The following is a 24502-nucleotide window of genomic DNA, read 5'->3' on the forward strand; positions in this document are numbered from 1 at the left end:
CGATCCGGATTACCGGAGTTGGTTCCAGAGAAATAGGGAAAAAAAATAATTGATTTGTGGGTGATCCGCTAAAATTCGGCCCGCACAGCCCAGTGTGATTCTTGTACGTACATACATACACACGCGTATAAATTGATATAAAAGTGTATATGTAGGAAATACAGCAGAAAAAAAAGATAAAGCTACTACGGCCATTAGTTTATTGTATCTTTAAATTATTTTGCTGGTATTGCTCTTTTGACATTGATTAGATCAAGATCTTATTTAGAGAGAAATCTCAGAGATAATAAATACATTTTTAATTACCAAAACAGAGGCTATTCAAATAGGTTAGATAAATTCAAATAAAATGAGTAAAATTGCTTAATTAATATATAAAATACTTTAATTACTTTAAAGTACCTTTTTGGTTGATTGGGTTGATTGGTTGGTTTTATTTGACACAAGAGGAAGAATATATTTCTGTATATTAAGGTTGAATTTCTTTGTTTCAAAAAAGAATTGAACATTTTTTAGGAGAATTAAACCTTTTCAAGCAAGAACAAGGACAAGGACAAGGACAAGGACAAGAATAAAAGCAGAAAACGCGACTGTTAGGATCCTCAATAGAACAGACACGTGGAGTCCAATCTTGACAGGCATTGGGATCAAATATGTATTTCTATATATCTTTCTATCTTTCTATTGTCCTCTAAAGATGTAAAGATAAAGAGCTGTATATATATATATATATATATATAAGTGTGTATGTATGTATGTGCGTGTGAATGAGAAACAAGAAACCAAAAAAACCCCGTTCGTATATTTTGTACAATAAAAAGTCTCTCTTTCCCTCTCTCTTTGTTGTTGTTGTTGGTGATAATGGTGACACTAACATATAATAAGGATAAACAAACAAGCATTGTTTTTTAGTTCCTGTGGTTGTGATTTCTATCTATCTCATTTGATTTCAGTAGAGAATTACAATTGCAGTTCTAGTTCTGATTCTGTTTTCTTGACTTCTATAAGAGAAACTCTAGAGTCTTTAGCAAAGAAAAACAGAACCAAAACACAAGCATTGTGCTTAATATACAAAATAGAATTTTCTTTAAAAGAAATTGCCTTTTATTTTTGGGAAATAAACTAGTGCAACTGAACCAGAGCCAAGATATGAGGTTACAAAAAGAAGACAATAGATTAATGTATGCACATTTTACATTTTACATGTATTTGTTGGGAAAATTCATATTTTATTTCTTTCTCTTTTAAAACAAGCAGAATACATTGATATATAAATATATTCAGGGCATTATATGTTCTGTGCTTAAAGAGAATAAATAAGATAAATTGATTCTGTTGGTGTGGGTTTTGGCGTTGGCGTTGGTACTGGCGCTGGAGATGGTGAGAACAGGACTATATGACTTATACTCGTGGTGATTACCATATATTGACTATTTGCTTTCTACTCTAATGTGATTTATTTTCAATCGCAATATTTATATACTGCATTGTATTATATTATTGACCTTGTTTTTTATTTTTATAAAAAACAAAACAAAAAGTAAGGCAAAGCAAATTAAAGCAAATTAAAGCAAATTAAAGATGTAGTTATCTAGATAATATTTACGTTTAAACTTTGTGCTAATTCTTAGGAGAATTGATTCTTTATTTTATTTTTATATATATATATATAACATTTTAGTTTATCGGCTATTTACTTGTTTTTGATTGTTGTGAATCTGCCAAGCTTTGTACTACAAGTCTTTCTCTCTCTTTCTGTATGATTTGTATGTATGCGTGCGTGCGTGTGTCTGTTTCGTAACAAACAGTTTATTGTTTTGGATTTGTAGGCTGCACAACATCTATTGTTTTAGGAAATAAAATAAATTATAAATTTATAATATAAATAAGCAACAAGTAATACTTGTCGATCATTCTTATCTATTTATTTATTTTTATATATATTTTTATGATTTTGACCTTGATGCTTTGTGAAATTATTGGATATTTTACAGAGGAATATCTTGTTTTTAATCGCAATTATAGCTTTTCTTTATTATTAAAAATAAGCGCAATAATCGTTTATACTTTTATATATTCATATATTACATATATATATATAAAAAACAAATCAAGGTTTTATAATTTAATTTTTTTTTAAAATATAAATAAATAAATAAATAAAAAACCCAAGGCTTGGCGTACGATGGCAAAATTCTTGGCACCTTTGTTTTTCAAACCCAGTCAGTGTAGGACCTGTCACGTGTGCCGAGAAGGGACCTTCCCTTGATAGGTTAAATTTGCCAAAGAGTTTCTGTGCACACATAACCACAGCCATAACAACAATACTACATATACACATTTTTTTTATATACAGACATACAAAGTAGAAAGGAAAAGGCGGGGGAGAAATAATTACAAAAAAAAAATATTAAAAATTATTAAAAAAAAATAAAAAAAATTATATATATAAATGTATGAAAATATAATTATAGTTATAGTTATAATTATAGTTATAGTTAATATTACATTATAGATATATAATCTTCTTCCTCTTATTCGCACTCTTATTTTTCTTCCCCTTTCTTTTTCTTCTTCTTCTTCTTCTTCTTCTTCATTATATATTACTATTACTACTATTACTACTACTAATATTAAAACTACCATTATTACTTAATCAAGAATGGCAGCTGGAACTTTTTGGTACCTTATAATTACCATTGTTGTAGCATGTCAATGGACAGCCACTGTAAGTGCAATGCACTGTATTCATCACAATCCCGTCACACACGAAAACCATTACGATTATTGCCCAGAACACCAAAAACAATACCAACGAAATACACTCGAGAACCGAATCTATCTTGACATCAAGTGCGATTCGGACCATTGCGAAAAAGCTACTGCCACTTTCCACAAAGCAGCCGACATCATATCCTCCGTCGTTAAGTTTGAAACACCGATCCAGGTCAATGCCAGCTTCTTGTCGTTTTGCAGCACTCGAGGAGAATGTAAAAAGGACAATGATATGAAAGCCATAGGTAAATATATACAAAAATAAAAATAATCAATGTTCTCCATATTAATCATTATTGTTAATATCATCATCAAGGATTGGCTTATCCTACCGTATCATATCTAATGAACGATCCAACTGACGGGGTGACCAGAATGTACCCACAAGCAATGCTTAAACAATTCACAAATCTTACAGTAATTCCTCGGTGGGCTACATACGATATAAACGCAATGTTTAACAGCGACATTTCCTGGTATTTTTATGTAAGTACCACCTGTCAAATACATATATTTTCTATCATTATTGTCATTCTTATAAATATATATTAATACACAAATAACATACACCAAACAAACAAAAAACAATACCCTCTCCCAATAAATAAATAAATAAATAAATAAATAAATAAATAAATAAAAATTTATATAACATATTTAGAATGATTCTGGAAAAATTCACCAAAATGAAACAGATCTCTTACGCACAGTCATTCACGAACTAGTCCATGGCCTAGGATTCATCAGTTCCTGGGGAGACGAGATGTACAATCGATTCGCACCATATGTCGACGACCTACCACAATTCATCACTCCAGCAAAACTCACTCCATCTACAGAACTCCAATCTGTAGCCGACAATGTCAAGACGTCAGTAGGAACCCAACCGTTCTGGGGATTTGTAGAATTTCCTCTCGATCGCCTACTATACACCACCATACTATCTTCACCCAATGAACAAGTACCCCTTACACACTATACAAAGGTACTCAACGGCTGGTGTGATGCCAATGTCTTGTTTGCTAGCATGATAGACATGGTCAACACCTGGTACGGATCCACAGAACGCCAGACAGCCGAAGCAATGTACCAACTAGCAACTACCTCGCGTGATATCAGCATATGTTCCACTCGCCATGAAAATGATGATGGCAATGGGCCGACTCTCCAAAGCATGTTCTGGCTCGAGACTTCACTGGTTCCATTCATGCGCGGTTCGACATTTACACATGTCGACCAAGATTCGTATCAGTCGTCTGCTGAGTACCTGATGGTCTACAATGCCGATCGTGGAGTCTCACTTGACAGCCTGACAGAAAAATACTCCAGCGGTCCTTTGGGCCCAAACCTTCGGACTGTTCTTTTGGATCTTGGATATGCTCTGCAACCCCAATTCACAAACGGAACGATCGCTGATGGAGGAACCATAAAAAACTTTCGACCTAGTCGGCCCAACGTCTCTTACTGGGCACCTGCAGATAACCTGGTTGGCACCACTCCAAACCCATCAGCATCTATTCGGGTCCAATCTTATGGACCAGCTCACATGCCGGTTTCGTCGAGTGCGACTAGCTCTGCAGCATCCTCGACTGCAATTGCAGAAACATCGGGTGCAATTGGTTTGAATTCCCACACATCACCACCTAGCACAGCAAAAATAATGATGATGATGATAATGATGATGTTTGTTGGCACGACAATTATCTAATTAACATCAAAATCATTACGGTCTTGTAATTTCTTTGTCTTCTTCTTTGCTCTTATATATCTGTTACTATTAGTGTTATTCCTGCTGTTATTCCTACCACTATTCTTATTATCTATCATTCTTTTGTATATTAATTATTAATTCTTTATTGCTTATTTATATTTATACTCATATCTATACTTATTACACTGTACAAAAAAGCTATCCAACTATTCTTCATTCATTTACTCATTTACTCATCTATTATTTATTTTATACCACATAATGATATACTTATATTTACAAATATTACTTCTTCCTTCTTCTTATTCATTTCTTTTTATCATTTACATTTACCAAGCATTTAAAAATATGTATACACCTGGAATTCATCATTATATATATATAAAATGGGGGATCTTTATAAAGATTGCAACAGCTTTTTGTTTTTGTTTTTGAAAAGAACGATTACATATATCTATGCTTAGCATAATACATAAATACAGAAAGCACAAAAAAAACACATACACCCGCAAGAGAATATGTACAATTGAATCATTTATTTGAATTAAATGATCACGTCCAGAATATACATATATAACATTCGTATCTATGTATGTACGTATGGTAGGCATAGCAATTAATTCATTATTGAATTCTAGTCTATCAAAAATAAATAAATAAATAAATAAGCAAAGGAAGGAAGAAGAGGGTCTAAAGTTAAGATATCTATCATGAAAACCAACAAACATCATCCAAATACCATTTAATATAAACCCTCGGTCAAATAACGAATCATCGCTTATATTCAATTCAAATCAGCACATAAAAACAAAACAAATGATATATATAAAAGAAAGAACAAAGGACCATACCACTTACTTATACATACATTTATTTGTTTATTTGTTTGATCAATACTTGATTTTTTTCCCAATTTTATCTTATCTTATAATACAATATATATATACTAAATTGGATTGGGTTGGATGAGCTCATTATTTCATGGATCCAACAGCACCTTGAGTGAGGAACTGAGTCAAAAGAGCCGATAGGATCTTTTTCTTTTCGGAAGCCTCGAGGCGTTCAAAGGCAGTATAGACAGAGACACCTATATAACAGGCAGCAAAGAGGTCAATTGATCAGATACATGAGTTTGTTTTCGACACTCCAGATATAAGTTACCTTTACGATCTCTGATCTGTCCTAATGTCTTTCCAGCCACAGCACCCTAGTACAATATATAAATTAGTATATATTATATTATATTATATTATATTATATTATATTATATTATATTATATACGTGATTTCATCAACTAACTAACCATCAAAGCTCCACCAAAATTGGCCAGAATAAACCCAATAACCAATCCTGCTCCAGCACCTAGCATGCGCCACATATAGGTAGGATGTTCCACTTAATAAACCCCATAAAATAAAACAAAACGTTAATACTAGCATAAGACACATGTAGCAAGCATGCCTGTTGAACTGACCTTCGTCTTTTAATAACTCTTCAAATGCACTGCTGAACATATTGTGTGCTGTTTCTGAGGAAGCCGTGGGAGTTGCATGTGTGGCAAAGGGTGTGGAGCCGTGACTTGCTCTGGCCCGATCATAGGCTGCTCTTCTTGATTTATCGCCCAGTGTATGATATGCGTCTGCTATCAGTTGGAATTGTCTTGTGGCCTCTCGTCGGTCCTCTTCTGATGCGTCTTCTGGTAGTCTGTCTGGATGACTTATCAACGCTTCCTTTTTATAGGCTAATTTTTATATATGTTTTTTTTTTGTTATTTCTCATATCCCCTTTTTTTTAAGAATATATTTAAAGGTATAAGATAACATACCTTGGCGGATTTCTTCTTGAGTTGCTTTTGGACTCACTTTAAGAATTGTGTAATAATCGACAAAATTGCTCATTGTTTGTGATTTATAATATGTATATATGTCTTAAAGAGAATATAAAGAAAGTAGTAAGATGTAGGTAAAATATATTTGCTTGCTTGCTTGCTTGTGAGTAGTCTGATATAAAATATTTAATAAAAGAAGAAGAAGAAGTTATAAATTTTAAAGAAAAATAATTAAATAAATAAAGGATAATAATGGTATTTCATGCATGTCATTTTTTTGTAGTACAAATTGTGTAGACCAACCTATTTAGTAAGAATGATATACACAGGATTATTACCACTCTTATTTATTATCATGATTTGATAAAGACTGTGATTGTTGTATATATGTCGTATTATAAAATGAAATCTTGCAAATGTAAAACAAATTGAACCAAAGAAAATAAGAATACAACTGTATATTAATTATATGTTGTGAAAGACTAGAAAAATATTGATCACTCACAAGGCGAGATTTCACGCCATAAAAATAATTCTTGTATCTATGAATTGACTTGGCTCAAATCGGCTTTGCGTTTTGTTTGCCTGGCTAAGCTAAGCTAAGCTAAGCTAAGCTAAGCTAAGCTAAGCTAAGCTTTAAACTGGATTAGAAATATTTATGATGTAATACACAAATGATGATAGACTAGATATATCATCCTGATTATTATTCTATATGCACCTTTTTATTGTGTAGGTTATACATGTATGTTTGTTAGTCAATTAATATAAAAGAAAAGATCAAATATATAAATACTTTATTATTTTTAAACGAACAAAGATATTTTATCTGGATATCTATATATTTAAAGAAGTAGAAAGATAAAGAGGTGTGATATGTTTACTTTATATATCTTTGTGTGTACACACCACTAATTCCACTTTCAATACACCCCTCACAAACACACATACACATGTCTTGAGTGTACGTGACTGAGTATACACGAGTGTCTATGCCTTTATATTTAATGGGTGTGATTGAGGGTGAGTAGGTGTGCTTGTGTTTAGAATAAGAATAATAATAAGAATAATAGTAAGTTCAAGTATGAGTGAGGGTAAGAATTTAAAGTTAGTTATATATCTTTCTATCTTCTAGAGCCAGAGAGCCAAGGAAAATCCAATGATTAAAAGAATGTGGGCTTTTAGAGGAGAGCCAATGACACCATCACTACGATGTGATTTTGAAATCTTTGATTTTGCGGCCTCTGCCTTGGCAGCCTCGATCACTTCTTCGGGTATGTCTTTCTGGCCTTGTGAATAACCAGCCGTATTAAACGCATACTTGTCAGCGACATATTCTCTGCTTTCTGCACCTATAATGAAAATGAAAATGAAAATAAAAGGGCAGAGGAGAAAAGAAATTTTTGTTTTTCTCAGTAATACGATTCAAGCAGAAATGAAACACTCGCTCACTAATAATTTCTCTTATATATATATATATAAATAAGAGTAAAAGCAAGAGTAACTTACTCTTCTTGTATGGCTTTGGATCATTCAAGCACCCATCGAGTCTGACCATGGTGTAGCCTTCCTTATTGATTGTGTCAATGACGTGGGGTACACCAATAGACGATCCGGTGTCGGGAATGTCGTACTGGATCGAAATAAAAGAGCCCTTTGCATCATAGGTGTCCTTTTGGCTGTGGAAGGCTTCCGAATATACAGCCGCGACCGAATCAGGTCCAATTGGTGCTCGTTTTTGATAATCTTTGCTGTCAAGGTTGTGACCGACCAAGATAAATCCAAGATCGTCAAGAATGGCCTCTGTCTTGAAATCCTTTTTTGGGGTATAATGTAATCGAACGTATTTGGGTGCAACATGAATAAGGGTCTCTATGATCCGAGCATCGTTGATAATGTCCTTTCGAATCTCATCCTCTGACAGGGAAGCAGAGTCATCATTCTTGACACGATATGTCATGCCAATAAAGTGTCCACCATTGTAGATATTCTGAGCCACCATTGCATATTGTTGTGTGTAGAGCCTACCAACAAGACGATATCAGTGGCGATAATTATGATGATGGTCTTTCATTTCTTGGTCTGTTTCCACTTTATCATATAGACAGACAGCCAAAGAAAAGAAAAGCAAGTTGCTTACCATGTAGCATTGATAAAAAAGTTCGCGTGTGCACCTGCATCATTAAGTTGATGAACAATCTTTGCTGTTGCATCACTAGGTCCCTCGCTCTATTAACATTTTCAAAGAAGTTATTAATTAAATAGCCACCGCCCCTTTCTTTCATGTAAATGCACACACACAGACACACACATAGACACAAATATGAAGAACAAGAATTCTTGACTTACATAAGTCACTGCAATCTGGCCTTGAGTTCTACATCCGGTCACAAGAGGAGGATGAGGTCTGGCAGGCGACGGAGGTTGTTCGACAGTGACAGCAGCAACCGCAATACTTTCTACGGGCGTGTTTTCGACTTTTGAAAATCCAAGAAATAAAATTTAATTAATAAATTAATAACAATCAAAGCCAAAGCCAAAGTCAAAGCCAAAACCTTCCGATATTTGTTTTTTATGTGTGTGTATCTGTATGTATGGATGCATGCTGATTTACAAAGGACTTGCCTTGTTTCGAGCTATCTTTGGGATCAGGTAAAGAACTAGCGCTGGTGTTTGTTTCATTGTCTTCTTCTGTTACTATTGGTTCTACAGAGACTTTTATAGGACTTGGAGAAACATTTGGTGATTCTGAACCAATTAAAGCAGACTGGATCAATTCATTCGATTGTTGATTGGGTTCGGCAAGGTATTGGCTCTGATAAGACATGGGAAGATTTCCCACATCGTCTTCAGATACTGTTATTCCATTATCTTGAATTGCAGGCTGAACGTTACTGATACTTGTGCTGGCCAGAGTATCTGATATTGCAAGCACATTTGATATAATTGAAAGTAAAACTGCAAATGCTATAAGAGTTACAATATATAAATATTGCGTACAAAATTAAATGATTGCTTTTTTTTCGCACACACACACACACAGAAATAATTTACCTATAAAGCAACTGCTAAATGAACCAAATTTACTCGGCATGACAGAGTTCAATATAGTGAAAGCTCCTTTTTGTTCTTTATATACTTTTCTTTTGTTGCTGTTACTGCTGTTATTGTTGAAAATAAAACAAAACAAAGGTATAAGCGTGCGTCTAATGTATGTGGGTATCAAATATAGTCAACACCCAAAATAATAATAATGAATAATGAAAAATAATAAAATAAAGATAAAGAAGAAGAGCAAAAAGATTGAATATATTTTCTTTCCAGTTTCTGAAAGGAAATCCAATTTGATTTGCATTCCTTGTTGTTAAGGTAGCCAGCTATGTAATTTCACTGCGTACCAAAAGCAAAAAAAAAGTAATAATATATTAACAATTATAACAATTGGTTTTTTTTTGGCTGTCTACATTCTATTCGCTACCACCACTTCTTGTTCCTTTAAATCCTATATGTATATATGTATTTTTTTTGTTTCTTTTCAATTATCAAAAAAAAGAGTATTATTATTTGAAAATCCCTCTTTTTCTTTCTTTAATTCAATTTAATTCAATTCAATTCAATTCAATTCAACTAGTTTAGTTTAGTGAGCTGATATTTTGCTATGATTATAATATCCATACTATTAATATTAATATGAATAATTAAAGAATTTATTTGCAACTTTCTTATTCTTATTCATTATTGACAGAACACCAAATGCTAATGGTACTAATGGTACTAATATTAATTAATTACAAGTTAGTTAAATGATAGGCGCCTTTGTCAAGCCTTTGGCTGATATTTGAATAACAAAAAAAAAGATTGACAAAGAAAGAAAATCCAATTTGTTCTTTGGATTATAGACTGTTATTTATCTCTTTTATATATAGATAATAAATAATTGGAAATAATAATAATAATAATAAAAGAAATAGTCGATTACCTATGAAGCTCATGCCGGTAAAAATGATTATAGAAAATGATTGATTACACTGCATATTATTATTATTATTATTATTATTGTTGTTGTTGTTGTTGATGCTAATGATGGTTAATAGCAATATAGAGGAAGACAATAAGAAAAAATAAAATGAAAGAAAACAAAAACAAGAAAACAAAAAACAAAATAAATATATAAAGGAAGAAAGAAAGAAAGAAAGAGATAACATGAAGAAGAAGTAGGTATTTTTTTGTTTTGGTGTTTTGTTCTTTGGTTTCAAGAACCAAGTGCAAGGTAATAGAGCTAAAGAAGAAGACTAAAGCCAAACAAAAGATTTCTCTCTTGCCTACTGTTTTTTTTTCAAGCTCTTATTACTAGATAGCACCGTCATCAGAATCATCCGAATCGTCTCCATATTCCTTTAACAAACGATCCACTTCTTCCATAACGTCTTCCCCTTCATCTTCATTATATTCTTCGTCGTCGTCATCAACATCACCATCTTGTTCATCGGAATCCACACCCAAGTCCTTGTCGGATTCCTCGTGCTCTACCGATTTGATCGGCAACTTCTTCTGGTCAAATTCATTGTCTGTAATTTTTTCCACAACAACCTCGGTGGTATCCTTGACAAGTTCATTTTCCTCTTGTTTTGGTACGATATCTTGCGTCACATTCACAATCTCCACAGCAGGCTCAATGAAGTCTGTCATATCAGCCGGCTCATCCTCTTCCTCTGTTCCTGCTATTGTTACAACAGAAGTAGCAGCAGCAGCAACCGTGGCCACAGTTGCCATTGCTACCATGTCATCACTCTTTAGACTCTCAGAATTTTTGACATCTTTATCCAAAGACTTGTCGGTTGGGTCCAGCTTGTCGATTGGAATCACAGGATCAGATGAGAGCGAAGGAGTACTCATTGCAGATGAAGACGATGTAATGGCAGATGTTTTTGAAGGAGTTGGGGACATGGCCATTGATCTCATTTGAATACGTCCGTTGGCGGCCAATTTCGCGCCTGTTGCAAAAAGACCATCAAAGATCTCCTTTCCAAAGCTACGTTGTTTTTCTACGGGTTTTTCAGCAAGTTCGATGGTTTGAGCAAATTCATGGTCGAAGAATTGTTCGAGTATTTCGTTTGCAAATACAATCATTCTAAATATTTTTTTTTTTAAAAAAAGAAGTTTAAATATACAGCAAACACACAAGTATTATAATTATTAATGATAATCTACACATCTGTTTCTTACCTTAATGATGCTACGGACAAGTACTTTTCTCCATCTTCAATCGCATCAGTTTCTTGCTTTGTTTCAGAGTATTCAAATGCATTGTGCAAAAATGTAGATACGGCGTTCAGATGGGATTCATCCGACGTATTTCTGAATAACCACAGCAAGGTTTCCGAAAACTGCAAGATTTCTTCTTTGGAGAGGTAGCCGTCTTGATCCACATCATGAAGATCAAAAAATAGCTTGATTTGTGAATTGTGATCACCTTTTACAATTGAACCAATACCGATAATAACATCCTAACAAAACCAAAAAATAATAATAAGTATTTTGGTTTTGGTTTTGGTTTTGGTTTTGACATATAGGTATTTAATATAATTTAATATAATTTAAGTTTAGTTGAATTTAATCGATTTCATATAAATGTCATGTCATTTTCAAATCTATAGATCTTTACCTGAAGACTCAAACTATTCATATTATTGGTGTCGAATTGCTTAAACAGGCGATTCATAAAATGGCTAGACACCTTGGCTTGTCTTTCCTGATCAAATGCCTGATCATCCGAAGAAAGCTTGGCCCATTTGGCAAACGAACACATCAGGAGCTCAAATGAAGCTTGGTCCACACGCGAGTCGTAGCGCGGTTGTTGTTTTTGTTCATTGGTCACCTTTTTGTAGTAAAGTACATTGTAAAACTTATCATAGACTATACTTTGTTCCTCCTTGGTCAGGTTTCCAGAGTGGTCTAGGTTTCGAAGAGCAGAGCGTTTTGTGAAGGATCCGATCCCAGCTACCACCTTTGGTTGGTGGGATCGGCGAAGTTCGGTGATCTTTTCGCCAGTGATGCCATTGAATTCTCTGTAAGCGACCAAGAGTAATGCATTGAATTTCTAGATAGATAAACAAAGAGAGGTAGACAGGTTTTTAAATAAAATTAATATTTGCATCGTAGTTTCCAATTGTATATATAAGCAACTTACAGTCAATGTACGAGCTTTTGGACTAGGTGAGTCGGGATATAGAGGGTCGTCCAAGGTATTGAAGTAAGACTTTAGTATATTGATAAAGGCACCGTCGTCAGTAGCCTGCATCAATTCATCGCCATTGATCTTTAGAATGGCTGTTTATAAATGAGCAATATAAAACGATGTATGTTAGATTTGTTAACGAACATGTAATAAGCACATTTTATACAAATATATATTCTCTCAAATAAATAAGAAAAGATAATAATTGTGGTGTTATAAATCAACTTACCAAGACTATGATTATTACGATAATGATTATTATTATTATTATAAACGTGCAAGACATATACATATGTTTTAAAGACAAAACAGAAAATGGTTATTAAAATAAGATTATCTGGCCCAATTTGCTTTCTCTGTTTATTTTTCAACTTTATATATAATATAGATATCAAAAGAGAACTTACCCTATCTGAAAGAGAATTCTAGGACCATCCATAAAGAAACAATCAAGGACTCTGAATGCATACATCAATGGCATCGAGTTGATGTACAGACTCAAGAACCAGGGAAGGCAGGCCACAGATAGTTGAATGTCTGCCTTTTTGAAGTGATTGAAAAGAACAGGCATGGTGGTTTCGAGCAAAAGTTCAAAGATGATCTGATCAAGTAGAGCACCATACATTGATGTACTGTAGTAACCTGGAAGCATTTCATCACACAGTACACTCAATGTGAAAAACGCTTGTTCTTCACTCATGTATCTAGAATAATATAGAAAAAAAAAAGTTTAATTCAATTGAATTGGCTTTTTTTTTAATTCTGTTGCTATGAGATATAAAAATAAAACTTACATCAAGATAGCGGATGTAACAATATTCATGGCCTGGCAATAGCCTAGTTCGGGATCTTTCCAAGAATAAGCAGTCAAAACACGACGGAGACTGTCAATGCCTTGAGGGGTCTGATAAGCTGAATATTCTGGTAGAGATCTATTATATTCTCAAGATGTTAATATATGCATACAATATATCTCTTGTTATCTATACTCATTAATTCAATTCAATTCAATTACCTATTAAGGTCCTTTTCAATTTCTTCACGACTCAATGAATTCTTGTCCTTGTTTTCTTCGAGTAGCCTCTCATACAACCCTTGGTTCATAAACCGTTGGTAGATTGCACCCGAACATGTTTCCCATAATTCACCTCGGAGTCGATTAGGTAATCCAAAGCGAACAAGTTTAGCAAACCTAGGAGTTTTTACCACCGTCAGATTACGACCGTGTTCTATTCGATTATGATTATTGTTATGATGTGTAAACACAAAAAAGAAATACAGAAAAAAAAATCATGTAAATTTCACAATATATACACACACACACATATATATATATATATTCTTTCTTATTTGTACCTAAAAAGATCTTTTTCCATTCGCGCATCTTGGCTCTATCTTTTAGTTTCTTGGGATCTCCAGGGAATTCAAACAAAAGTCCAAGACCACCAGGAATGGCGTCAAATTCTTCAGGCGTCTTGTTGTTCACCAGGGCTTCAGAAGCACATGTGGTCATAAACTGTTTCATCATCTTCATAAATTTGATCTGTTGTCGCAGATTTGTAGTCAATTCGGTCGAAAACGTATCATACTCTTGCTTCGTGCTAATATAATATAATATAATATAATATAATATAATAGAATAGATAGTATCCACCCCAAAATGCACACACAAACAGTTAGAAAAATAACAGCAATAATCAAAGAAAAAAAAAGAGAAAAAGAGCAGAAATTCTCACTTACACATTCAAATGAAATACTACTGTCCCATGATGCCAGTTTACCAGTTTGATTGAAAAGACATGGTCTTTGTCAGAAACTCGTTCTACACGACGGATTGCATAAAGCGGAAGGACGGTTTCAAAGAATAATCCCTTTTCAGTTGAGCTAAAGGTCAAGAAGGATTCCGACAGAGAAAGTTGTCCGGTGTAAAGTACAGTTTTGGTAGTCGTCTTGTGTTTTTCGGCCTCTTTCTTTTCGTCTTTTGAGGTTTCATTATTACTGCTTTTAGTGCTTTCAGGACTACCACGGCCATCAGGACTATCAGATTTGGTATTATTACTATTGCTATCGGCGGTGATAGTGGGCGACTCTTTATTCTTCTTTTTATTGGTTATCGCTGCTGCTTTGTTAGACCTTGAGTTAGTTTCAATTGATTCTGGGTCTCTTTCTTCTTCTACAGGGTGTGATGCGTTCACTTGGTGAATAAGGTGTTCGGTATTTGGTAAATGGAAACGTGCTCTAAACTTCTCGTCTCGTTTCTGCGCTTCGAGGTTGGTTTTGAGAGGCTGGACGAGTTTGTGGATATCCGACAGAGCCAAGACCGTTTGTTTTGTGCCCAGCAGTTGATCCTGATGATTGTGATGATTTCCGTCAATAGTACCATTTCTATTATTGATATCAATTGAAATCTCGCTGCCTGGTGATTGTTCGAGAGCAGTGTTCTTCAATAGACGCTGCATAGCCAAGGCAGTCAATTGAACAAGGATCTCAAATACCTTGAATTATCACACACACATACATATATACATTAGCCGTGTGATTCAATACATGTTATTCTCTTACTATCCATACACTTACCTCGTCACGCTTGAAAAGATTTGAAAAGAAATGCTAACATAAATAAAAGAAGATTTTTTTGTTAATATTACTATTGAAGAAATGAATTTTTTTTATTTGACTTACTTCTGTTTTATCACTCAAGACAATCTTGATTGCATCTGAAAATACTCCACGTTTTGATTTCTCTTTTTTGATGTCTTGGCAATCTTTGAGTTCAATTAATAGTTTGGTTTCATATCCAAGGATATACGAATAGAATGCAATATAGTTTTCACTAATATATAGCCATCCTTGACTGGTCATTCGATTGGTGTGGTATGCACATGAATAGTCTAAAGAACGAATAAGCATATTAAAGATCGTTTTTTAATATTAAAATTGATTGATCAAATAAACTCACAGTTCACCAGTCGTTCAGTTGCAGGAACATTAAAGGTCTGCCGAAAACTGCGTGATGCGTTTCTGACCTTTTCATCTGCCGAAATTTCGTCTGTCCCTGCGTCTATTTAACCAATTGGAGTAAAGAATACACAAATCAACGATAAGCACACATGTACATATATAAATATAAATGGGATTCTTGTGATTTCACTTTATAATAATAATAGTAATAATAATAATAAAGCCCGTGTTTTCTTCTTCTATATATATATATATATATATATATTTACTACTACAATAGTAATAATAATGACCTTTTCGCGTGACAATTGAATTGATCTTGGTGACTAGAAACACTTCCTTTTCAGTGTCTTCAAGGTTTGTCAATAGATTGAGAAGATTGTCTGCCAAGGAAATATCAATTGCAAGGATTAAAATTAAAATTAAAATCAAAATCAAAATTAAAATCGAAATCGAAATCGAAATCGAAATCAATTAATATCTTGTACAATTTTAACAAACAAACAAACAAACAAATAAATTATACATATATAAGATTATTATCATTTTATTTACCTTGTAGCCAATTCCAAGCCAGATCTACCTGCTTTTCTGTTTCTGCGGCAACAATCTGTAGACAGGCTCCGTTGGGCTTACGATACAAGATACGAAAAGGTGCTTGTTTCGTGTCAAGACTAACAAACAAACAAAAGAAAAGGCACACACAGATACATGCAGATTTTACGTTGATAAGAACCAGAAAAAGAAAAACTCAATCTATTAAACAGCAAAAGCAACTATAGCTACAACTATAACTACGATAAAATAAAATAAAAGAAAAGAAAGACAATGTTGTTTCTTACACACTCTGGAGGGTGCCCAATACACTTCGAAAGAGAGCGTTTCTCTGAGTCTTTGTTCGTTGAAGATAGAACTGGTCGTTTTCCTTTACAGTTGTCCAAAAAGGACTGACAGGAGAATCGATATTGGTTGGAAGCGTGAAAGATGTGAATGAAGGATGAGTAGTTGACATGAAGGTTGAATGTCAAGAAAAAGTAGAAGAAACAAAGAGAGAGAAAGAGAGAGACAAATAGAAGAAATTAAAAAATAATAATAAGAATTGTGTTAAAGAGAGAGAGAGAGAGAGAGAGAGAGAAAGAGAGAGAGAGAAGGAAAAAGAAAGAAGAGCAAGAGTGAAATGCGAGAGGGCTAAAGAGTAGAAAGCAGCGACGGTCTTTGCCTGTTTAGGAAATGCAGCACCATAAAAATTTCATCCAGCCAAAAAAGAAAAAGAAAAGAGAAAGAACTGGCACAATTATGAATTATTGTCATTTCTTGGAACTTCTTGGAACTTTATTGTAACTTCTTGTAATTCTGCTGTAGTTGTTTAGATTGATTGAATTTTTGGTTTTTTCTATGTTTCAAAAACACATATAAAGAAGACTTGATTGAATACTAAAAAAAAAATAAAGCAAAAAGAAACTAATTTGATCCCTCTTTTCCTTATAGACAAAAAGTATATTCTTTTTATATTCTTTTTTTTTATTATTCTTTTTTTTGTTGTTGTTTCAATTTAAATAAAAGAGATCAATTTTGTGTTTTCAATTTTTCTTTACAAAAAAATTAAATAACTCTTTCTTTCTTTCTTTCCTTCTTTCTTTATATTTTTTTTTAATATGTAATATAAATATTTTTTATTTTGGTTGCTTTACTGCTCGGCACCGATGGAAGCCTTCTTCTCCTCAGCCTTAAGCTTGCGACGCTCACGGAGAGCCTTGTTCTTGGCACGGAGGGCCTCGGACTGCTCGTTGAGGGTCTTGGCTCTAAGCTTCTCAGCCTTGGCCTTGTGGATGTACTCCATCAAGACACGCTTGTTCTTGAAACCGTTACCCTTGGACTTGAGGTAAAGGGAGTGGTAGAGGTGCTTGTCGATCTTACCGGCCTCGCGGTACTTGGCCAACAAACGACGGAGGACACGCATACGGCGCATCCAGATGACCTGGGAGGACATACGGGCATCGGCAGTACCCTTACGCTTACCGTAACCCATGTGGCGACCGAGACGCTTGGCAGCGGCGTGGACACGGACACGGAAACGGGAGTGGCTAACCTCGGGCTTGCGGATGATAAGACCATCCTTGACGAGCTTACGGATGTTAGCGCCTGCATTTTTTTTTAAAAAAGTTTGACAAAAAAATTAGTTTATTATTATTATGAGAACAAAGCATATATAATTGATACTTACGGGAGTTGGCGTTGGAGATCTCATTGACCTCATTGGGATCGAGCCAGATCTTTCTCTGACCGCACTTGAGGACGGAAGAGGCCAAACGCTTTTGGATGCTCAGGCTGACCCTAAAACAATAACAACAATCACAAAAAGATATAGATACAATTAGTTTAGACTGTTATATGTATATGATCCTCTCTTTTTTGAAGTCATCAAGAAACCAAAAAAAAAAATTAAGTGTTGATTTGTCGCAAAAAACATTAAGCGAGGTCGGTATCATCGTAATTCTCTTGACAAGTACAATCAATTTTGTTTTGTGTTTGTTGTTGGGTTGGATTGCTGTTGCACTTTTTTTTAATATGATCGATGAGTCGTAGTAGTTTATCATTCAGATGTGTGAATAGGCTTTGTTCAATGTATATTTTTTGTATGTGTTTATCTTCTCGAGGAAAAAATTATAACATTTTTTTTTTGGTTTTTCGGTTCTCCTTTATTTTTCGTATTGTAGCAATGTGGTGCAAATACATGTACAGTACATATACGCATTTTGCTGTTGTTGTTGTTGTTGTTGTTTTTTGTTGGCATTGATTTTCTCCTTATTGTTGTTTATATTTGCGTACACCTATATATATGTATATACGTATATATACACACATATATATATGAATAATGCCAGGGCGGCAAACTCACATGTTAAAATGACGAGAGCTGGTAATCCGGGTGGAAAAAGAGAAAGATTTGATCTATTGTTGGTTGGCTGAACACTAATATCCTAAAATTTTTCCTTTGTGACGTAGAGGACAAGCCACAGTGGTGGCTCGCTTTAGTAGTCTTTTTCTTTCTTTTTTTTTTAAAAAAATAAAAAATAAAAAATAATTTATGAATTAATTTTTTTTATTTCAAAATTTATTATTGAAACAATTGCTCTTATACTCATGTCATATCATATTAGTTGTAGACAGATGCCTTTAGTCCAAAGAAAGAAAAAAAACGACTTTCTTTGTTTTTTTTTGGAATGAATTTGATTGGGCAAGCTTGATCGATTTTTGTTCAAAAAGTTATAGCTTATTTTTGAAGAACAGATTCTTAATCAATAAAAGCAGCTTTTTTTTAAAAAAAAAATGGTGTGGACAGACTAAAAGTTCAAAGCAAAATTCCAAGCAAAGTTCAAAAATATAGGCCGTATTATTGGATCAAACTTTTTAAAAAAAAAGTTCAAACGACTTTGAGTGGCTATTATTCTTCCATTGCCACTTGGATGAATACTATCATAATTTTGTTGCAAGAAATGTGCCCAATAACTGATTTTCTTTCGATGGAATATATGACACTTAACACTAATTTTATCCAATATATAGCATTTGAACTGTTTTTAAGCGTTTTCGTCAGTCCACACCAAACACATATATATATGTTCAATTTGTGAGAATAATTAATGGAAGACATTTGGACCCACACCAGAAATCTTAACATTCTCAAAATGTATTTGATTAAATGTCGTGTCCCATAAAAACTATTACATTTTAGCCAAAGTAAGATAAAAATGAGGATCAAAAAAAAAAGTTCGGCTGATTCTGATTGGCTAATTATATTTTATTGCTAATTTAATTAAGAATTGTGTCATACTTCATGGAAGGGGCAAGGTTTAGCATTACTTGATTCAAATGTATAAGAGAAATGAAAAAAAAAACATGGTGGGTAGACATAAATTTATTTTGACCTCTAATTTCTATTTTATCTTTTGCTGATTATTTTCGATATATTTACACCAGCTATATGATAAAAGTTGTAGTGAACCCCATTAGAAATAAACCCTGGGACTATTACCTATCATTTACATTAAACCAGTTTAAATTAAGATCACATTTTTGTTCTATTGAACATGGCTGTTTATATCCACCATTTTTCAAGAAACAACGAAGCTCTTTAGAGGAAATTACTAAATAATTGCCCACTAAGAAAGCCAAAATAAAATATGAAGAAATATGATAGTATTAATAGTAAAAACAAAACAAAAAATAGTAGAATGTTATTAAAAGAAATATTATCACTGAATATTAGTGTAAAATAGGGTTGAAAACTGTATTTTTTTATATAAGTATACTTCTTTTGCTGTATAATGATCACATCTCGCTTAAAAGGCAAAAAAAAAATCCATTTCCACAATGTAAACCCTCCCTTCTTTCCTCCCTTCATTATCTTACACGTGGACGTATCGGAGTCTGAAAATATCTATTGAGATCAATTTTGAAGTACAAAGGTCAAATTGCTTGGTCGACTTCTTTTTTTTTAAGCAAGCCTTGACAATGAATTCCCTTTACAATCATGCATTAAAGCAAAGCAATGCGCTACAAAGAGACATTAACAGTTAAGAGCGAAATGGTTTTTAACCGAGCTTTACAGCTAAAATATGCGTTGCTTTTATCTTATTTTATTTTTATTTTTTATTGTAGAGTTTGCATCAGGCCAGGATGCATCAGTTGGTTTACAAGGTACCCCAAAACTACTTCTAAGGATATCATTGGTCTTATTGTCCTCTCTCATTTCATAAGAATAAAAATAAGAGCGATAAAAAACAGTAAAAATAACCACAATTACTATTATTACTATTATTATTATTATTATTTTGGTTTGTGTGGGTGCATAGGGCAGATATCCGTATCATTTAGCTCATTCCAACGTTCAATTGATGACTACGAGAACATTGCCAAACGTGAAATGGTGGCTGTGAAAAAAGAAACTGCTCTCACGTAATATATTTTATATGCATACATATAGTAATTTTTGTATATATTCGTATTACTTACACATATACATATATAACTTACTAACTTGCAAATACTATTATTAATATATTTTGTAATAAGGCGAGTTACAAAATTCAGACATGATCTGCGGGAAATGAAGACTCAATTTGAAACTATAAAAAGGCAACAAGAAAACCAACAAAATGAACAGAATCGAGATAGCTTGCTGGCAAGAAGACCGAACAAGACATCTGCTGTAAGATATCTAAACACCTATACTCCAAAAAAAAATACACAACCCAGATTTTCGAGAAATATAAAGAGACATAATGAAAGAGAAAATAATTCATATGTACGAGATTTCTATCTTATGTTTAGCCCGAGTACCCTTACCAGCCAATGTCTCGCCTTGAAGCAGCTACACGAGATACATCCTTTAATGATTCAACAGAATCCCAACTGGACGACTTTATTACACAAGCCCACACAATTCTAGAGAACTTGACAGATCAACACAGCATACTAAAGGTAAATGAAAAGAGACGAGACGCCGCTAAAATCATGTAATAAAACTAACCATACTCTTTCTATTAAATCTAACAATATCTAATAGAAAACACAAAAGAAGTTGTTGGACGCTGCCAATACCCTTGGTCTATCTCAAAATGTGATCCGGTACATTGAACGTCGTACATCGCAGGACAAATGGATATTCTTTGGAGGTGTAGTAATCACTGTATTGTTGATGTGGGCTATTGCCCACTATTTTGGATAAGAGCAAAATGTATATCCTTTTTCTATTCTAAAAGTGACAATGACAATGACAAAATGGCGATGATGATTATAGCGATAGTAATAATAATAGTAATACCCCATGTCTATATATACATATATAAGCTTTTCCCATTTCTTTTCATTTTCTTGGGCGGGATTTTGGTGATTTACTAGTAGTTCATCTGTGGAACGGGTGCCTGTAAGAATTTCTGCTGAACACCTAGTAGCGATGTGATTACGCGCATCTTATTCTTCATTTTATCACGCACTGCAAGCAAATCAGTGTCGGGATCATTATCATTTGGAAAAGTGTCAATCTGCTCCTGTAATCTCTCCATGTGTCGTAAAGCCCTTAAAAAGAAAGAAGAAGAAAAAACAAACACATTTACACATTTTTTTTTAAAATACCAAGAGTTTTATTATCACTAAAAGGTCAATAAATGTGTCGTGTTTCGTTTATTTTTTTGTTTGTTTGTTCTACTATTCGTTTTATATCATCAAAGTTTAGTAGACTTACTTTGATGAAATAAGGTCTGGATGAGACTCGGCCAGGTGCTTCCACGTCTTTATTGCTCCTTCGTAGAATCCAATCTCTCTGCCAAGCTCAAACGCCTTTTCGCAACCAAAGATTCTTCCTTCTAGCTCGCCAGAACGCTCACCATCTCTAAACCCATCGTCGTAACCACATTCCTGAAACCTAGAGAATGTCTAAATTAGTTTTATTTATTTATTTATTTAATATCAGTAGAAATAGAGAAATAAGGCTAATTACATTGTCTCTAGATAGACAAGCGATTCAAGATCTTGAGAATGTGGAATTACTGGTTCAGTTGACATGTTTGATTATTGCTTATTAATAAATCACAAATATTCTTCTTTTTTTTTTTACATTTGTCAATTTATGCTGTCTGCATTCAATTTTAGTCCTCCAAGTCATTTCACACAGTCACACTCTTTCTATTTCTGGGTGATGAAAGCCATGAATATGTGATGTGATTGAGGAATACCTTCTTCGTAATAAGAGTCGGCAACCTGCTAAACTAGTACTACAACTTTTCAACCAAAATTAAAAGACACACCTCACATATGCGCTCGATTATATACTTATCGAATTACGAATGTGTATTTTATTAATTATAATACCTTTGGGCAATATTATCATGAATTATTCGGATCTTATTAGATTTTCAAAGTTGAATATACACACTTGGGCCAAGTTAATGCTTGAAGCTTTATAGTAGGAAAAAGTGTATATAATTTTTGTTTATCATTGAGCATAATAGAGAGCTTGCTATCTGACTTTAAATACCTTAGACCAAAAGTAGCAATCTTCTATCATCTGTGTTTCAATTATTCATCAACTTAAAATAGGGAGACGATCGTTGTGATAAGAGAGAGAAAATAACCATAATGACCTTGTTAACACACATTTTTACGAATAATACCATTCACCAGCGTACGAGGGAATTGCATCGAGGGAATTGAAAGAAAAATTACTTTTCATAGTAATTTATTCGATTGCGAATTGACAAAATTTCTAAAATAAGAACCCTAGTTACAAAAAGGAATATACTAAACGACCATACTTTAAAAAGCTTATTTTATATAGCCAAAATTAAACAAATCATTAACAAAAAAAATAAAAATGGGCAGAGTATTAGAGAGGGTGTCGAGTTATGATAATTTCAAGATGACTAAAAAAATAATTATTTGTAAAACCCAATCAAACATAAGAATAAAACTCAGACACAGTTATGAATATTATAAGTTGAAAACATTGATACTAAGAAATTTAGAGGAAATAGACCTTAATAAACTTGACTATCCAAGGCTTATTTTATTAAGTAAGTATGAAGAAGAGGCTACTGGATATCATAAATTCTGTTTTGAAGTGGGAAAAATAAGCCCAATTTTTACTAGAAATGTAGTGAGCATTTGAAGTCAAAAATCAGGGAATCTCTAACTTTTGGCTTCAAATGCTCACTAAATGGCCTCCACCATGAAATTTGCAAAACAAATATTGGAATTTAATTCGCCGCGTACAATATTTTTTTGCAAACCTTTGCAATTTAAACTCGAAGACACCCTCTCTATTTTAGTAAATAATTAAAAAATAGATGCTGAATAACAATCGGAACCGTATATGGCGTGGCTCAATTCCCTCGATGCAATTCCCTCGACAATTCCCTCGTACACTGGTGAATGGCATAGTGCAAAAATAAAGATAAAATTTGGTGCAATTTTTTACCATTTCTCTGCTTAATTCATCTTTTTTGGTGCATTCCATTTTTGCACCAAATAATTTTGTATTTTTGGACCAATAATTTCCGGAAAGAGTGTATCTCAACAATGGAAGAGTGGATAGCATGAGAACATTGCTTTGTTAAAGAGAGTCAAAATAATAATAAGATATATATACATGCATATATATCATCAATGTACGTGCACCTCTTATCAGTGATTTCTTACTTATCACTCAGGCAGTCCCATCGTTACATACCGCATTGTGAATCCTGAGCCATCACACTAAACTATGTTTCTTAATTTGTCATCTACTCAATTGACATGAGTCTCAGTCCCATCGTAACAATTGTTGTTACCATCTTTTAGTCGAAGATAGTTTGAGAGCTGTAATACTCAAACCTACTACTGAATTACTTGAAAGAGAAAACAAGATGGTCAAGTACTGTTTGCCTTACAAACGATAATATTCTTTAATGCTAATCTCAGATGCTTGTCAGATGTACATGGTTTCTTTTGTACAATCTCCACAACATGTCTCTGTGCTCCGGGCACCCTCAGACTTTTTTTAGGGGATTTTTTACTTTCGCAATAATGATAGTAATAATAATGATAAAAAAAAACGAGCAATATAATATAACAACATTTCCAGCATTCGCTTTTATTTCGACTTTTATCCCGCATTTAGACCTTTAGCTAAAAGCGATGCTCCCAGCAGCTCATTTTATTTTATCTAATTAGAAAAACAGGATGAAGTTAGAGATCATGTCATACAGCTTATAACTTTCGTCACGTATTCTTTAACTTACTTGTTTTTCATTAAAATAAAATATAAGGCCTATACTACTTGGTAATTGTGTACGGCACACAATTAACAGTAGGAAAAAGTCATATAGAACTTTATAGGCCAATGGCCCCTCCCCCCGAGGGGAGGGGGGAGCAAAGCTCCTAGTCTAATGAGAAAAACAGGATGAAGTTAGAGATCATGTCATACAACTTATAACTTTTGTCACGTAT

General features: G+C 33.6%; 8 protein-coding genes across 8 annotated transcripts; 2 read left to right on the forward strand and 6 right to left on the reverse strand.

Annotated features, from left to right (window-relative positions):
* Window positions 1–2662: 2662 nt before the first annotated feature.
* On the forward strand, window positions 2663–4483 carry PHYBLDRAFT_142460 (hypothetical protein; the record flags this gene model as incomplete). The annotated part of the gene is made up of 3 exons (XM_018430822.1): window positions 2663–3020; window positions 3092–3261; window positions 3437–4483. The coding sequence occupies 3 exons, from the start codon at window positions 2663–2665 to the stop codon at window positions 4481–4483; spliced, it is 1575 nt and encodes a 524-aa protein (XP_018294991.1).
* A 977-nt stretch (window positions 4484–5460) lies between these two features.
* PHYBLDRAFT_165447 (hypothetical protein) lies at window positions 5461–6385 on the reverse strand (the record flags this gene model as incomplete). The annotated part of the gene is made up of 5 exons (XM_018435243.1): window positions 5461–5573; window positions 5648–5693; window positions 5791–5882; window positions 5962–6228; window positions 6313–6385. 5 exons carry the CDS (start codon window positions 6383–6385, stop codon window positions 5461–5463), a joined length of 591 nt encoding a protein of 196 aa, XP_018294992.1.
* A 1061-nt stretch (window positions 6386–7446) lies between these two features.
* On the reverse strand, window positions 7447–9409 carry PHYBLDRAFT_62861 (chitin deacetylase; the record flags this gene model as incomplete). The annotated part of the gene is made up of 6 exons (XM_018441027.1): window positions 7447–7667; window positions 7825–8339; window positions 8456–8544; window positions 8665–8792; window positions 8977–9282; window positions 9370–9409. 6 exons carry the CDS (start codon window positions 9407–9409, stop codon window positions 7447–7449), a joined length of 1299 nt encoding a protein of 432 aa, XP_018294993.1.
* A 2128-nt stretch (window positions 9410–11537) lies between these two features.
* Window positions 11538–14481, reverse strand: PHYBLDRAFT_109229 (hypothetical protein; the record flags this gene model as incomplete). The annotated part of the gene is made up of 9 exons (XM_018428100.1): window positions 11538–11822; window positions 11981–12415; window positions 12506–12645; window positions 12783–12787; window positions 12961–13257; window positions 13348–13485; window positions 13569–13782; window positions 13910–14154; window positions 14294–14481. Coding segments are annotated over 9 exons (1947 nt in total), but the record flags the coding sequence as incomplete, so codon positions are not given.
* Window positions 14482–15360: 879 nt separating this feature from the next.
* On the reverse strand, window positions 15361–16595 carry PHYBLDRAFT_158027 (hypothetical protein; the record flags this gene model as incomplete). The annotated part of the gene is made up of 5 exons (XM_018433718.1): window positions 16357–16595; window positions 16070–16188; window positions 15808–15897; window positions 15513–15614; window positions 15361–15444 (listed from the first exon to the last, which is right to left on the reverse strand). Coding segments are annotated over exons 1-5 (539 nt in total), but the record flags the coding sequence as incomplete, so codon positions are not given.
* Window positions 16596–17024: 429 nt separating this feature from the next.
* Window positions 17025–18443, reverse strand: PHYBLDRAFT_131757 (hypothetical protein). Its single transcript, XM_018429438.1, has 3 exons — window positions 18414–18443; window positions 17739–17848; window positions 17025–17656 (listed from the first exon to the last, which is right to left on the reverse strand). Coding segments are annotated over exons 1-3 (567 nt in total). The 5' UTR covers window positions 18416–18443; the 3' UTR covers window positions 17025–17201.
* Window positions 18444–20027: 1584 nt separating this feature from the next.
* On the forward strand, window positions 20028–21360 carry PHYBLDRAFT_77196 (hypothetical protein; the record flags this gene model as incomplete). Its single annotated transcript, XM_018443237.1, has 6 exons — window positions 20028–20090; window positions 20177–20215; window positions 20371–20473; window positions 20591–20726; window positions 20849–20998; window positions 21084–21360. Coding segments are annotated over 6 exons (653 nt in total), but the record flags the coding sequence as incomplete, so codon positions are not given.
* Window positions 21361–21414: 54 nt separating this feature from the next.
* PHYBLDRAFT_62857 (hypothetical protein) lies at window positions 21415–22081 on the reverse strand (the record flags this gene model as incomplete). The annotated part of the gene is made up of 3 exons (XM_018441026.1): window positions 21415–21595; window positions 21762–21941; window positions 22017–22081. 3 exons carry the CDS (start codon window positions 22079–22081, stop codon window positions 21415–21417), a joined length of 426 nt encoding a protein of 141 aa, XP_018294998.1.
* Window positions 22082–24502: the final 2421 nt, after the last annotated feature.

This window comes from Phycomyces blakesleeanus (assembly GCF_001638985.1).
Source record: "Phycomyces blakesleeanus NRRL 1555(-) unplaced genomic scaffold PHYBLscaffold_5, whole genome shotgun sequence".
Lineage (NCBI taxonomy): Eukaryota > Fungi > Mucoromycota > Mucoromycetes > Mucorales > Phycomycetaceae > Phycomyces > Phycomyces blakesleeanus.